General features: G+C 35.1%; 1 protein-coding gene across 1 annotated transcript; it reads right to left on the bottom strand.

Moving 5' to 3' along the window:
- Window positions 1–791: 791 nt before the first annotated feature.
- On the bottom strand, window positions 792–6805 carry LOC21385651 (protein VARIATION IN COMPOUND TRIGGERED ROOT growth response). The gene is made up of 3 exons (XM_024170169.1): window positions 6739–6805; window positions 4777–5273; window positions 792–2574 (listed from the first exon to the last, which is right to left on the bottom strand). Exons 2-3 carry the CDS (start codon window positions 5259–5261, stop codon window positions 1785–1787), a joined length of 1275 nt encoding a protein of 424 aa, XP_024025937.1. The 5' UTR covers window positions 5262–5273; window positions 6739–6805; the 3' UTR covers window positions 792–1784.
- Window positions 6806–16495: the final 9690 nt, after the last annotated feature.

Raw genomic sequence — 16495 nt, 5'->3', positions numbered from 1 at the left:
ATCACATAGGGAAAATTTTTATTGAGCCGTGGTAAATAATAGAAATAAACAACATATTTTAAAATAATCTAACAGAGTTTTCCAATTCACCCCCTTGAATTTTATATAATTTCTCCTTTTTTTTATACCAAATTTGTCGATCTTCTACTTCTCTCTCTTCTTTGTCGCTTATACTCTCTCTCTCTCTCTCTCTCTCTCTCCTCTATTTCTGCCATAGTTCGAAGCTCTCTCTCTTCCATTCTTGCCATCGTTCGAAGCTCACTCTCCTCCGACAGTCCCTCTTTCTCTCTCTCGCTCTCTTACTCCCTCAAGCAACGTTGTTATATATATATGGTAAATGTCGTATTTCCTTCATTTACCAGATAAACCAATATTTAGTAAATGAGGGATTTATCATCTAAATCGCCAAATTATCAGAAAGCAGCTTATTGGTTACAACATCAAAGCATTTATTTAACTGGTAAATCCATCATTTATCACCTAAATTCTCCATTTACCAAATTGAACAAAATCTGTTTGTTAGTAAATGAAGCATTTACAAGGTAATTTTGCATGTACTAACAGAATATGTTCGTGAATAGTAAATGCATTCTCCTTTCTATTATAGTTATAGAAAGATAGAAAATTCCTGTTCTGGGATTGCTCTACTTCAAAAACCATAAAACTTAAGGAGGTATATTTTTTAAGTACTTATAACTTCAAAATCGAGTTAAAAGAAAACGCATCGAAACATCACCCACAAAAATAGAATATGTTCAACTTTTCTTTTATGTTAACTGTGCATCAATAAAAGGGAGAAACCAATGAACGGAACAATGAATTTAAAAGAAAAGGATGAGCTATTACTTGCTAGTATATAAATCCTAACAAGTAATAACACATGTACATATATCTTTGCCTAGTTCAATTATCAATCACAAACTATAGTCATCCGGTAGCCAAAAAAATAAAATAAAATAAATGACGTATAAGTCACTGAAATCCGGAGCCCATAATCACGCACAGCAAGGATGCGAAAATATAATATATAGTTCCTTTTTGAATTCTTTTCAATAAATGCAGAAAAACTAACGAAAAGCGTTTGGGGTCAAACCAGGCGTTGTCCAAGTTGAGCGGACGAGTGAAGAAGTTGAAGTTGACACACCTAAACCAAGGCCTTCAGTTCTTCGCGTTTCCATGTCATAAACGCCAATGTCAAGACCCTGGACATTGTGCAACCACTCTAGCTCCCAATTGTCATCCGTAAAGTAGATCCTATTCTTCCTGCAATTAACAGTGTTTGCAGAAAAAATGCTCCATGAGGTGTTGTTGCCAACGAAAAAGGCCTTGTCCCTAATACTGATTACACTTTCCCACCCGACGCCTCGAGGATTGAACTTGTATACTGCAAACTCCACCATTCTCTGATCAGACCCCATATCTTCGCTGTAGCGGAAAACCCCGAAAAGATCATTATCAGGTGACGCCACCAAGTATGCTCTGCCTGTCCTTTCCATTTCAGGCAGAGGCCCGACCGATTCACCTATGGGATGGGCAGCAATGAGCTCAACTTTTGCAGAAAGAGGCCCAGAAAACTCCATCAACTTCACTAATTCATTGACTGTAGAACTCATTTTACCTGATATGTTGTGGAAAGCAAACTCTATCCTAACAAGTGAGCCATCATCACAAAGTGCGTATACTTGATCTTGGCCTCGTAAGTAAGAGATGTCTCTGAAAAGTAGCTTTTCTGGATTGCTAATCCAAATCCATTCTCCATCTCCTGGTACCCGGGTAAAAGCCACTCAATTTTCTGGATTAAAAATTACCATGAGAAGGAACTTATCAATCTTGATCTTGAACACTAGGATTTTATGTATCATGTGGAACTGATTTTTCCTAGAAAGCTGGTTGTGCATTGTTGGGAAAGGTGGGAGATTGATGCACACTTGCGAAATGGGATTCATAAGTTGGGCTTCAAGTTCAGGGTCAACAGTTACAAGCCAACCATAGGAAGATCCCCAAATGCGCCTTCTTACAACTGCAGGTAGTTCTAGTATGAAACCATTGTTGTTGTGGAGATTGAAGAAAGAGTGAGAGGAGCTGCCCGAATTCTCAGAGAGCATAAGACAAGGAGGTTTGGGACCTTCATCCCATTCCATATTGGAACAAACACTTCGGCTCGAGTGACAGACCTCCGAAAAGGCCACAAAATCCTTGTAGTAAGGGACCTTTTTTAAGATCTTCTCAAGGCAACCGTTGTGGTGGAGTTGGCTTAGCTTATCAGGATAGCTGTCTTTTGACTCATCATCAACTGCGGTCTTTACAGATTGGGAGTCAACATTTGCATCTTTGGGTAGTAGATTCTGTACGTCATCAGTCAAATCCTTGTAGTAAGTGAATTTAATTAAGATACTTTCAAGGCAATCATCATCGAGTTGGCTTGGCCGAATGGGATAGCTGTCTTTTGACTTATCATCAACTGCTGTAGCCATCTCTACAGATTGTTCAGAGGTACCATTTTCAAGTATTTTTTTACCTACACTCACCATCAGCTCCAGTACATCATCGGTCAACGCTTGTATAAAATCACTTCTACGCAAAAACAAAGGTAAGTTAGTTGAAAACTAGGATACGAGACAGTAAGTGGTACTAGTTTTCTAGGCAAAAACAAAGTGAACTGAGTTCAAAAGTGGTAAAGCGAAATAGACGAGAGAACAGAGAAGAAAATTGATGAGGACATGTGTGTTTTCTTTTGAAAATCCAGAGACCAAATTTTCAAGAAAGAAAGTTCATACATGAAAAGGAAAGACCAAGAAAAGTTCAATGGCACAAGTACTAGAAACTCAAAATAAAAAAGAATGCTAATCAACTATACATTAATAAACTTTCTACATTTTGAGGATAGATTATAGTATCTATCCTTCCTGAACTTCTCATAGGTTGGCAGTTTTATCTCTATTTTTTGTTTTCACAATTTAGTTCCCAGATTTTTTTAACTAGGGGACTTGATCGGGTCGAAGTTGAGATAAGGGTTGAGTCAAGGACACGGACAAGGTCAAGGCCTGGGTAGGGGCCTAAGTCAACGTTGGGGTGAAACTTAAGGTCAGGTGTTGGGGAAAAAGGCTAGGGCCAAGGCCGAGGTGAGGTAAAGAGATAGGGTTATTGCATTGTTAGTCTCTGAACTACAAGAATTGTGACACTTTGGTCTCTGAACTTTTAATTTTGGCAAATTAATCCAAAAACTTTTTTTTTTTTTTTTTTTGACAATCTTGGTCTCTTGCAAATTACATTAAGTGCACAATGTTCTGGTTTTCAAGGGTTTATAACATTAGTGAAGAGAACGTTTTGCACTTAATGTTAACTATTTCTATATCATTTTCATGTTATCATGCAATGCAAACACAATTACCTCTATTAAATTACATAAATTCATTGTGAATTTTATTGCTAGAGAACAAAACCGACAAAAAATAGTTTAGAGAGTAACTTGTCAAAATTAAAAGTTGATGGACCAAAGTGTCACAATGCTCATAGTTCGGGGGACTAACAATGTTAACGGTGAATGAGATACTGAGCGGAGAAAGTGATGAAAAAGTGTTGAAATATTACAAGGGTATGAAGGAACAATGAGAGAGGGCAAAAGAGAGAATGAGGAATACGTGCAAATTTTTTTAGATTAAATTTTTTCTCCCATAGGTGAGGGAAAAAAAAAAAATCCACCTGCTCTATTTAATTTTTTCCAGATTTTCTTTAATTTTTCATTAAACCCATTCTCTGTGTTCCAAAGGATAAAAAAATTTAAACCTCAAAATGATTTCTTTTCTTTTCTTCCAAAAATCTGAGCTCCAAACATAGGCTAAAGTATACATAGGAAAAAAATAAGATACCTTTCTTTTGAATCACAACCCCACCCTATTAGTTTCATCATCCATTCCCAAACCCAATTCTCAAATTATTCCCCAGTTCTCAACGTACAAAACCTAATTTAGAACAAGCATTGACCTTTTCTGGTTCTCCTACAATTCATGTCGGTTAGCGTTCGATAGGTCATAAGCCTCAGGGGACAGAGCTACATTGGGTTCGGGGAAGTGGGAACAGCTAGCTTCCAACCATCTTCCTCGTCTCCCTCACTGTCTCCCCTAGAAAAAATTCAACATAAATTATTTTAAAAGGTTTTACTGCACATCATATTGTTTCAACTAAATTACAATAGGGGATCCGTCCCTGCCTGGTCCCTTACTATGCTTCATCCCACGAATGTTCCATTACTAGAAAAGCAATTAACACTGGAAAAAAAACCGCAAGCTCACCAATGCTAGATGAGTCTGATTTAATTTGTGACTAAAAACAATCAGTTGGTTACATCACCAATCAGTTTGATAAAAATTTATCAGCATACTGTTTGATAAAATTACTAATGGTCCAACTGTAAGTTGATAGCTCTGTCACCAAATGGGTAACTATCTACGTTTGAAATGGTTTGGCTAGCTAGTGATGCAAGAAAAACAGCCAGGCAACATGAGTTTCTTTTGCTAACCATTCTTATTTTACTTGTTATGACATGTTAATTGATACGGCATATTTTTCCTAGGGGATGGGAAGGGGGACTAAGAAGCCGAGACCAAGTTTGCTAGCATCATTTTTCGCTGATAGCATGTAATTACTGATTTAATAGTTACTAATTTGGTAGTTGATATATCATTTAGAAATAGCAATGATAAACCATACTCACAAAACCGAAACAAAACATGAGAAACATTATTAACATAAGTAGAAAACAAAAATTGCAGGTACCTGTACTTCCTTGACTCCCACCCTTTTAATTGATCTACCCTGGTCCGAGCATCTCTCCACTTTAGCAACTTGTCCGGGTCATGCTTGAAACGCTCTTCATGTCTATCAAATGCAGCTGCATAAGCCCCTGTTTGTTTTCGAACAACTCTTGGACCTACACCATAAATTACGGATACACCCAATTGCTCAAGTTCCTTCTTGCAATCAAGTATTCTAGCAAGTTCATCCAAGCACCATGAAGTAGAAGCATAGTTTTTCGAGAAAATGATTACAGAAAGTTTTGATTCTTGAATTGCATGCATAAGTGCACCCCAAATTCCTATCAGACGTTGCCTATTAATATAGCTTTGTATTTTCTTTTGACGTAAAGCAGCATCACCATGCCTAACAAAGAAACAACAAACATCCTTAGATCTACAACTACCAAAACCATCTTTTGTTTGCGGAGTAGGCATAGTAGACGATGAATAACAAGCTGTAGCCATATTTGTACAAATCTGCAAATCAAAAGAAAATGAGAAATTAGTACTTATTCTTATTGTTGGAAGCAAAATTCCGTCAAACACTAAATGATCATCCTTAAACTAGTAATTCAAATGAAACAAATGACTTAGTCAAGAACGTTATATGAACACTTATAATGCGCTAAGAAACCTGCAGAATAAACAAGTAAAAACCAGAGTACAGGTGTAATGCCACAATTTAAAATAGATTGTTAGTAAAGGTGTTTAATTCCCTCCTAATTATGAGATTTATTCTCTCCTTAACGCAAAGAATTGATTCAGCTATTGATGTAACAGACCATTGAATATGTTTTAACTCTAAACGTTAAGTGCCTTCAACTGACTAAAGTTCGCATTCGCAGTTGTTTATAATAATCTTTCGATGCTCGGGCTTGTCAAACTTGGCTTCTCACTTAGACAGTGTCATGGCCGTTTGTGTCCCAGTGTCTGGACTTGCTGAACTTGGCCTTGGACCTTGTTCACATCAGAGATAATGCACACAAAAAGATTTTCAAGTGAAGCTCAAACTTGGTATGGAGCGGCTGTTGCTCGGAAGCTTGCGCGATATGAGATCAAATGTTTGCCTTTTTTATATATAAGATAAGAATGAGACACCGTATCTCCTCCTCCTCCTCCTCTTTTGTAAGAGTAAAACTTGCTCTTTTTTTCCTTTCTGTTATTATTATTATTGAAGAGGATTAGTGCTCGTGCTAGCCTTGGAGAGCAATAATGCTCGTGACAGGATAACTTACACGAGCATTAGCGCTATTTGTTGTTATTACTATTAGGTTTTTACACTTTTTGTCTTTTTTTGTCCCCTCTTTGCCCTCCATTTTCCTTTTCATGTTGGAACAAGAAGACAAAAAGAATGACAAAATAAAATAAATTCTAATAATACGGAACACTTCTAATTTATTTATTGCAAATATATATTTTTGCCTTTTAACTAGCGTCAAGGATTTACATTAAAGTCGAGTTTTTGAAAAACCTCCATCAGTATTTCCTAAGAAACTTCTAATACAATATATACACACATTTGTATCCACGCAACGCAGATGGCGATAACAAACTCAGTAAATCGTAAATATACGAATGACTATCATATTTCTTCTCTATTCACATTCTTCACTAAGTTCGAATTGCATTTCTAGAAATTCCATAAAAAAAAAAAAAGACCAGAACTAGAAGATCACAGGCCAAAATAAATCCATCCAACAAGTGCAATAAGCAATAAATTTCAAACGGATCACAACATAACAGATTCAATCGCAGATCAGTTTCTTCGATTGGAACATAACACAGATCCGATTCTTCAAATTTCATCCGGTGCCTTTTTGTTTTCAAAATTTCGTCAATCAAAATCAATTTTCCAGGAAAAATAAAAAGTTTATCCAGAATCAAAATAGAAAGAAAAAGTCGAAAGAGAGAAAGAGAGAAGTTGAAATGAGAAAACGCAAACCTTGAGGAAAAGGAAGTGGAAGTGGAAGAGAAAGAGGAGGGTGTAGAGAAGTCGCAGCACCGTTCTTCCTCACTTGTTTCTTCTTTAATCCTTAAGGTTTCCTTAATGGAACCCTAATCTTACGCTTATACTTATACCACGTGGTAAAATTCTTCTTTTCTCAACCCCGTTAACACTGTTACAACTTCTACAACGTGGCAAAATCTAGGGCACGTTTGTTTTACTTGAATTGTTTATGTGAGAGAAAAGTAATAGTAAAAAGTTAAGTTTTAATTTTTATAAAAAAAGAAATTATAATAAAAGAATTTGAGTTGTGAAAAAATTAAAGCCCTAAATAGTAAGAGAGTCACAAAAGCTATCAAGACCCTTGAAGTGAAATCGTAGAACAAAGATCGAATGTGGTTTTAGTTATATTCCTAGTAGAACTCTATGTGTTATGCACGTGCGAAGTAATCTATATATCAAGTTTTAATTATCGTGTTATTATTAAAAACATAAAAAATTTGAATATAAAATCTCATAAAAAAGGAAAAAATAAAGTTTAGGGCAATAAATCAAAAGGGGTAAAAAAAGAAGACTAAATTGAAGAAATAAATAAGTTTTAAGCAAAAAGGAGCAAAACGAAAAAAAATAAAGTTGCCGGACAAAATAAAAAAAAAAGTCAAAAAGAACAAAAATGAAGAAATAAGTTTTAAGATAAAAATAACCAAAACGGAAAAAAAAATGAGATTTTAGGACAAAAAATAAATGAAAATGGTTAAAAAAGATTAAAATAAAGAAGTAAAGAAGAAAGTATTAGGGTAAAAATAACCAAAACGAAAAAAATAACGTTTTAGGATAAAATTAGGCAAAAAATTAAAACAAAAAATAAAATAAGACTCAAGGATAAAAGTAAAATAGGGGTGATGCTTAGAGTTTATGGCTTTAGAAATAAATGTAATCATTCCTTTATGTCGTTCTGAAATCAATAAAGTTTTTTGTATATATTTATGTATTATCCTCTTTATATTCATATTTGTTCAACATATGATAAACAAACTGAAAGTCTAAAACTGTCACTCTAATAGTGTGTTTCGTATGAATGAAAAGTGGAAGGAAAGAAAATGTTGGAGGGATTTTAGGATGGAAATTGGTAAGTTAGCTTGTTTGGTAGAAAGAAAATTAGGAAAAAAAAAAAAGAAAATTGAATAGAAATTGTGATTGGCGGGTCTCACCATATTTAATCTCTCTAAAAGTATGTTTGGTAGGAAAGAAAAGTAGAAGGAAGGAAGAATGTGGAGAGATTTTAGGAGAGAAAATGGAAATGTTTGTTTGGTAGCAAGGAAAAGAGAAAGGAAGAGAAAATGGAGTGGAAAATAATCCACGTGGATCCCACCATTTTTCTTCTTTCCACAAATGGACAGAAAATGAGATGGAAAATAGGGACAACTAATTAAAGTGAGTAAAGTTACTAAACTACCATTTTCTCCATCAACATCCAAGCAAAAAATTTAAGGGTATAAAAGTAATTTACGAGTAAGATTTTCTCTTTCCTCCCAATTTAACTTCCAATACCAAACAAGTGAAAGTAAGCTCATTTTCTTTCCACATAAAAGAAAATTAATTTTCTTTTCATCATTGCTATTTTTCATCACTTCCATATTTTCTTTCTATCCTATTTTCTTTCCTTCTTACCAAACATAGCATAAAAGTAGGAGGATTTTAGGAAGAAAAATGTGAATAACTACCTAAATGAAGTCAAATTACTAAATTGTCCTCATTTTTCATCGAAAGTTGGTTCTAAAAATTGGCACTTTTTTTTTGGGATAAATAACTTGATTCATAGTAAGTCATCAACAGAAAACTTTGATTCATCGCAGAGATATGATTTTGGGGTTTTATACTAGGAAATGATAAACCATATTTCAATAATTGTCTTATCAATTACAGCCAAAAATTTGAAAGAGAGAAATCAGATTGGTGCATATATTATAATAACGACAAATATGTCAATATATTTTTCTTTTTTTTTCAAAAAAAAAATCCAGCTACCATTTTTTATCACAATAATTACAATATTAATCAAGCCATAATATCATCAACATTGCATTGGCAATATGTGTGTATTGTATACATAAAAGGTTTTTGTTTTGTAGAAAATTTCTAATGTGTGTGTATATATACATAATATAGATGGAATATATGTTTAAGTTACATGAATTTTTTGAGTTAATTTGATGTTGAATACAGTATTATTTATACTTTAATTAGAAAATAATATTAATAAAACATATTTGGGTAAAAAAGTAATTACACCAATAATAATTTTTTCATCCCTTTAGTTTCACTTCCAATTCCAAATAAGGGAAGATAGATTTATTTTTTTTCTTCCTTATCATACCAAACAAGTCAAGGGAATATCAAAATATTTTCTATCCTTCTAATTTTCTATGCATTATAGTTTTTCTTTCCCTCCCGTTTTCTTTCCTTCTTACCAAACAGAGCATAAGTCTTAAGATCGTGCATGTAATGAGAAGAACATGTAAAAAACATAAATCTATAGATGATATTGTAAACATATGATCCGTAATAAAGTGAATAAAATTGGGCACTTTATTCATGTTAAGATTGTTATATATGTTGTCTACTTCCTAACAGAGATGGTTTGTCTTGGTCGTTGAAGTGGGACTCCATAGATAGAGACGTTTATAAAGTTCCTAAGTGTAGAATATATATTTGATCAGATCAAAGTTGAATTGTTTTAATTAATAATTCTATTTGAATAAAACAATTTACTTTTGATTAATTATATGTGATCATCTTAATCCTAAGTGACATCCTAACATAATGTAAAGGTACGCATACCGGTACGTTGGAGATATGACTCTTGTGTGCATAGATTTATTATTCATACATAGGGAATTCATAGCTCTTATAAAGAGTTAATGATATCCTCTTACGTCATTATCCGTGGATTAAAAATACGAGAGCTCAATCATTAGACTACTTTGTGTTGTCTAATGGTTTACTATTTGTATTGGTATGAATAGTAGATTTTCCAATAAAGTGATAATGGAACATAAGATAAATATGACCGGGTAAGTAAAACAGAACTTGACGTTAAGTCGATTATGGATATCCTATCAGGATGATACACTAATATAATAAGTCATGGACGAGAGCTAATCAGAGTTTTGTAAATATATTATATAAATCGAGAGTGCAGTTCTAGACTTTTTGTTGAATAGCACTAGAGTTTATAATCATGTGATGAACTTGTTAGTGAACAAGTACTGTCATGATCATAGGAGCTTGATCTATATATGTCCATAAGGTCTTTTTGCTAGCTCATTTTTCTATAATGATACAATGTGTTTCCTACATATTAGTAACTTATGTTATTTCCGTTAAAGGTTCAAAGTCAAGTATGAGATCCATGATTAATTCATGAATTATTTATCGAGTCAATTAATTGTTAAATTAATTCAAGATTAATTGGTTGAATTATTGTTTTTAGTTTTATTGAATATGAAAAAGCTATCATATGACTGTTTAAATAAGATAACTTCTACATTGGGTTATTTTGATTAAAGGTGAGGCTTTATGCAAGTTTTTCATATTAAATAAACTAAGAAAATGGGAAATTAGAACAATACCGGTAGACCTGTGATGGAGGTCGGTCAACTGAAACATAACTTTTGTACATGTTACGTATTGGCACCGGTCGACTGGTGGGTTTATAAAGGCTCGGGACCGGTCGACCGGTCATAACTGCTGACATAGCAAAACCAACTTAATGCAATTTGTTACGCGATTTTGGCTTTGAGAAACCTAATTATTGTGGGATATGACTTCTTAAACTCTATAAATAGCCCAGTAAGTCACATTGTTCATTAGATCACTTAAGAGATTTTTTGGGGGCTATTGGTAAGAGTTCCTGAGAGGAAAAATTAAATAAATATCAAGATCGATTTTTCTTTTGACTCTCTTGTGGTTGGAATAAGTTCAAGATACCAAGAGGAGATTAAACGTCGTCTGCCCACTCGCACCCCGATCGTGAAAATGGACTAAATTGAAAAAATAAATAGGTTCGAGGGTGAAAAGAACCAAAATGAAAAAAAAAGCTTTATGGTAAAAATAAAAAAAAGGGTTAGAAAAGGGTCAAAATGAAAAATAAATAAGTTTTAAGATAAAAAAACTAAAACAAAATATAAAATAAAATTTCAGGACAAAAATGAAAAAAAAAAGCTAAAAAAGAATTAAAATGAAGAAATAATAAATTTTAGGGTAAAAAGTAAAAAATAAAAAAGAAAAAAGACTTGAAAAAAGGGGGCATTTCGACCAAAACGAAGCCATTTTGGTCGAAAAGTACCCAACAGTGTCATTATTTATACTTCTTAGGTTTTGATTAAAGCGCGCCCAACAATGTGACTAATGTGTCACTTCTTATATATAGATAGATAATGAGAATATTCTGCATGTATATGCATGTACATTGGGAATATTGTTGGGAATTTTTGATAGTGGACCTACATATTAACATTAATTGTACATTATATGCTATCTAATTTTGGGCCTATAACATGTGTGTTCAATTGAGTGATGGGTGAATGAAGGAAATAACAGATTTGAGAGGGGTAATTCAAACTATAGCAGATATTAGAGGATGTTTAGTAAATAGCACAAAAGTTTCAATTAGATATTTTAACATCTCATGCATTACAAAAAATGCCCCTAAAATACTCAAAATTTTCAAACTAAAAATTCTCAAAATTTTCGGGCCCCGTTCACTTCATCGATTCGAGTTTAGAATTCGAGTTTTGCTACAGTAAAAAGCTCTCAGAAACAATCACATCTAACTTTTTTGCTATAGTAAAAAGCTCTCACATAAAGTCACATCTCAACTCGAATTAAAAACTCGAATCAGCGAACTAAACGGGCCCCAAATCTCTGTCACTCTGCCTCTCTCACATACTCTCTCTCTCTCTCTCTCATTTTTCTCTGTTGCTCTCCCTCACCCCTCTATCCTTTGCAACTTTCTCTAGGCTTGTTCGGTGGGCTGAACTTACTCGAGAAACAACACTCGAGTGTGGGTTTTAGGCCCAAGTTGTCGTTCGGCCTCGAATTACTTGAGCTGAAACTCAAGTCATCTCTCGAGTTTTTCCCCTGTTTTTGAGTTGAAGTCCTCCCACCTACTTGAGTTAAAGGGGACTGAACTTCTACAGTGTATTACCTGACCGAATCCCTGCCGCGATTCCTCCACGCCTGTCGCTTGCTTTCTTCCTTCGAGCCTGAATCATTCACGTGCTTCTCCTCTGATCGAGAGTGGCAGGTTGCAGAACTTTTGACCGTTCCCCTCCGCTTCTTCTCATAATCTATTTTGAGTCAAGTTTTCATTCGGAAACCCTAGCCCCCAATCTTGACGAATCCGATTTAGGTCGTTTTTGTTTCCCCTTCAAAACGGGGAAATTTGTGGGGAATCCATCGGTGCGGCGACCTCGGTGGGTAAACATCGTACTTCGATGTAGGGCCAAGAGTTCGTGCCGTAGATCTTTCCGGTTGCATCGTCGAACCTACTTCCCCTGCCTCTGTCGTCGCCGGTACCTCAGACTTGTCCTTCCTTCCTCACGTTTAGGGAATCTCCAAGGGGATCAAATTTCATCCTCCATAGGCTCCAATTCGGTAAGTATATTGATTTCTTTGCTCAGCGTTTTGTGATTTTTGAGTTTGATCTGCGTTTTGTGATTTTGAGTTTCATCTGCGTTTTGTGCGTCTTGTGCTGTTGAGTTTGATCTGCGTTCTGGGCGTTTGATGATTTTCAGTTTGATCTGTTTTGTGCTTTACGTGATTCTGAGTTCGATCTGGGGTTTGTTAGGGAAAAAGTAAAAATAGAGGTTTGTGAGGGGTGTGGAGTTCGGGTTGAGAAGTCTTGCTTGCCACACCCATCTTTGTATTGTAAAGTCTAGTCAGATGGGGAATTTTTCATTGAATTTTTCCTTCTTTCTCTGTTTTTTTTCCTCAAACAATGCAAGACGTATTAAATTGAACCCCATTTTTAACTTTAAATGTATATTTTTGGAATTTAGTTTCGAAAAACAAAGTGATGAAATAAGGGAAAAAAATAGAACTAAAAAGCATATATATATGTAATTACCACTTAAATTTATTCTGATTTTGCATACTATAGTTGATTTTGAAATATAATTTCTTTGTTAATAAAAGTGCATTATTAATAAGTATCCTTTGTTCTTTCGGATTAATTTATATATATACTTGGCTAGGAAGAAAAAAGTTTGTCTTTGACTTAAAATTTATGGAACGTTTTATGTGGTGTTAAAATAAAGAAAGAAATTCTATACTATGATTGAGTTGACTAACAAAATGAAATCTTATACCGAATCCATTTTGGGCTACAATCAAGATAGGAAAGATTCACATTGTTGTTTGGATATGTTAACATATGTAAGTTTCAAGGACTGAGTTGTATTTCTCGTTAGTTACATACTAATATTAGAATACATTATCCAAAATTTACATTAAGCACAACACCATGTAAGTTGGCGAATCACATGTTTAGAAGTAGGATTCTTTTTTTTTTATATATATATATATTTGTTCAAAGAGGTGAATTATATATTTTACACACGCAATACATGGTTTCCTATTATTTCTCTACTATATATATATATATTAAAATAAATATCATATTTTGAATACTCAAAAATAAAATCCAATAAAATAAACGTTGATCACATTTAAGAACTTTCTGTTACTTTAGCTTTTCTAAAGCAGCAACCAAATAAACGTTGATCACATTTGGGCTGTTTTGGATATGAGATTTATGTAAGCATTACTAACCTTATCTGCTTCCACATTGCAAGGTAATGACATCTTATTTGTTAATGTTTTTGGTGGCATTTCGTGTTTGTTTTAGGTGAAACTACTACTATGTGATAGTTCATTTATGACTGCACTTTCTTGTACATGTTCACCGTGGCTATGATGATTTATTTGTATTTAATGGCCTAGTTCATATTATGTCGAGTGATATCCGCCGGTTGGACAATTATTGGTTGCCGGTTTATGCAAAAACTCATGGCATAGTGTTCGTTTGAGCTGTTGACCATTGGTCTTGCTCACTTTATTTGCATTGGATTTATGTTGTATTGCGACCCTACTAATTAGATTAATTGAAGTTAAACCTTGGTAGCTTATTTGTCCTACCCTAGGATAATGCTCCATAATATGACGATGAGGGCCATTACACAAATCTGAGCCTCCTTATTGGTATTTTCAATACTTAGATGTCGAGAAGGAGAGATAGAGATGTAAATTGGAGCCCAGAAGCTAAGGAGCAACTCCTTAGACATCTAGGTGAGTTCAATTTATTGAACTCCGCCGGTACAACCCTGAACCGAGACAAATTCACGCAATGGGCAACCGAGCTAAGTAACTATTTCAGCGTCCCACTTAGTTGGGATAAAGTTAAACAAAAAGCTGTGAGGTTGAAAAAAATGTTTGAAGCAGAATTCCTACTTCGGACTGCAACTGGCCTTGGTTGGGATCCAATTGAGAAGAGACCAACCTGCACCGATTAATATTGACAACAATTTGTCACTGTAAGTTCATCTTTGTTTTCTGTAATTGATTTATGACGTGCTGTCTTACTTTTTCATTGATGAGAGAGGATTGGCTATATTATTTTCATTGTCAATATTACCATATATGCAGAGCCATCCTAAGGTTGAAAGGGCAAGAAGGAAGCCTTTAGCGGAGTATGATTTGTATTATTGCGCTTTTGTGAATTCACGTGCCACCGGTGTAAACGAGTACGGCCAAGAAGAAGCCCCTATAACTCCACCTTATCCCCTAGAACCGATCCCAACCAGCCCCATTGACATTGACGGAGGGTCCCAACACTTCAATGATACCTTCGAAAATGATTACACAGAAATGAGGCCTGGTGTAAGCGGTGGCGGCCGAACCCCACATGTTGCCTCACAATCCCGTTTAAATAATAAACGGTCAGCTAGACACAGTCAGACACGCGTGCCAAACTTCATGGAGTGTGCAGTGGATCGCCTAGTGTCATCTATTGAGGACCACGGCCGTAAGCGTGGTAAAAGTTCCGCCACACCGCCTTCAGTTGAGAAGGAGACGTTTGAGGACAAATGCATTGATTTACTTGGAGAGTTGGAAATACCTCAAGATCAATATCTTTTCATGTTCAACTTCTTGACGACACATGCTACACTCCAGCGGCCATTTTTGCGCATGAAGGAGCATCACCGATTGGCTTGGATCCAACAGATGATGGAGCAACATGCAAATCAGCAAGTTTCGCCTCCACCACCACCATTCATGCCTGTACCACCGCATCCGTTTCAGTCTCGCAATCCAATGAACCAGTATTTCACACACTCCTTCCATCCGACTGTTAACACATTCCAACCGACCACTAGTAATTTTCAACCATACATGCCACCACCAAACTTTCCACCATTTTTCAGCCCAAATAGAGGAGATAATGGTTCACATCCGCTTTGAAACGTTATTATGTTGTTCTTCATTTTTTTTTTTAATTCATTCCTTGCATTTTATGATTAAGATACATTGATATTTGAATTTCTATTTGGTCCAATTTTGGTTTATTTGAGGACCACGGATATGTAGAATATTTAGAGTGTTTATTTGAGACACTTGCGAATTTTCTGAGGCTGGTTGCCTTTGGCTTTAGCATTATCGTTGCAGGTTCTATATTGATTGTGATTATGTAGTGGAATGGTAATGGGTTTGCTTCATTTGTTGGACTACATTCCAACAAAAAATGCCAATTTTCATTGCTTGTATTATTGGTTTCTTGCCTCACATTGCAGGTTTATGGCTGGTGGCAAGATGGCATTTTCTACCCTTTTGGCCATTATCCACGCTTGTCACAATGTGATGGGCAAAATATTGATATGTTGTTATTGTTCATGATTTGTATTCTTAATAACAATAAAGCAACTTTGTTATTGTTGATGATGACGTGATGCTTTAGTTTGCATAGTTATTAAACCATAGAATTTTCATGTTATTAGTTGGAAGCCTTGACAGGTATGGATCACCGTAGGAACGATTGTCCAACGGACTCTAACGCATCAGACAGCGATAGTGACGACGAATTTTTCATTCAAGTTGTCGCTGCTGCAACTTTGTTATGCATTGGATTTGTATATAGAGAGCTATCACGCCGAAGGCACACTTCTGGCTGGGGAGGCCGGCTTAGAGTGGATTACTATCTCAATGGGAGTCCAGAAGTGATTTACGACAAGGTTCGCATGAGTAGTGACGCTTTTAGACGTCTATCTTCTATCCTTGAGAAAAGGGGATTACTGCAACCAACAGTTAATCTTAATGTTGACGAGCAATTATTCATATTCCTTACAATACTGTGTCAAAACTAAACTAATAGGGAGGCGCAGGACCATTGGCAGCGCTCGGGGTCCACAGTTTCGGAGTATTTCACGAAAGTTCTTGAAGCGGTTTGTCAATTAAAAAAAGACTTCATACGGCATCCAGATTTTTCTATCGTGGATCCTCACATAATTGCAGGTGGCAACAAGTATTCACCATGGTTCGATGTAAGTGATGAACTTATTACATAATTTTATCTATCTACTTCATAACTTTAGTCACATTGTATCACAAAATGAGTTTAACTAATTTTATCTATCACATAATTTTAACTTTAATCTTGTTAATTTGAAGGATTGTGTTGGAGCACTAGATGGTACGC

The sequence above is a fragment of the Morus notabilis genome, unplaced genomic scaffold (genome assembly GCF_000414095.1).
Source record: "Morus notabilis unplaced genomic scaffold, ASM41409v2 Scaffold2558, whole genome shotgun sequence".
In the NCBI taxonomy this organism is placed as follows: domain Eukaryota; kingdom Viridiplantae; phylum Streptophyta; class Magnoliopsida; order Rosales; family Moraceae; genus Morus; species Morus notabilis.
Note: the sequence above shows the minus strand (reverse complement) of the source record. Positions and strands in the feature narration are given on the sequence as shown.

Coding starts and splice junctions, on each gene's coding strand:
- LOC21385651 (XM_024170169.1), bottom strand. CDS start 5,261: ATGGCTACAGCTTGTTATTCATCGTCTACTATGCCTACTCCGCAAACA. Junction 2,575..4,776: donor TGGGAGTCAAGGAAGTACAG/GTACCTGCAATT, acceptor GTTTTTGCGTAG/AAGTGATTTTATACAAGCGT.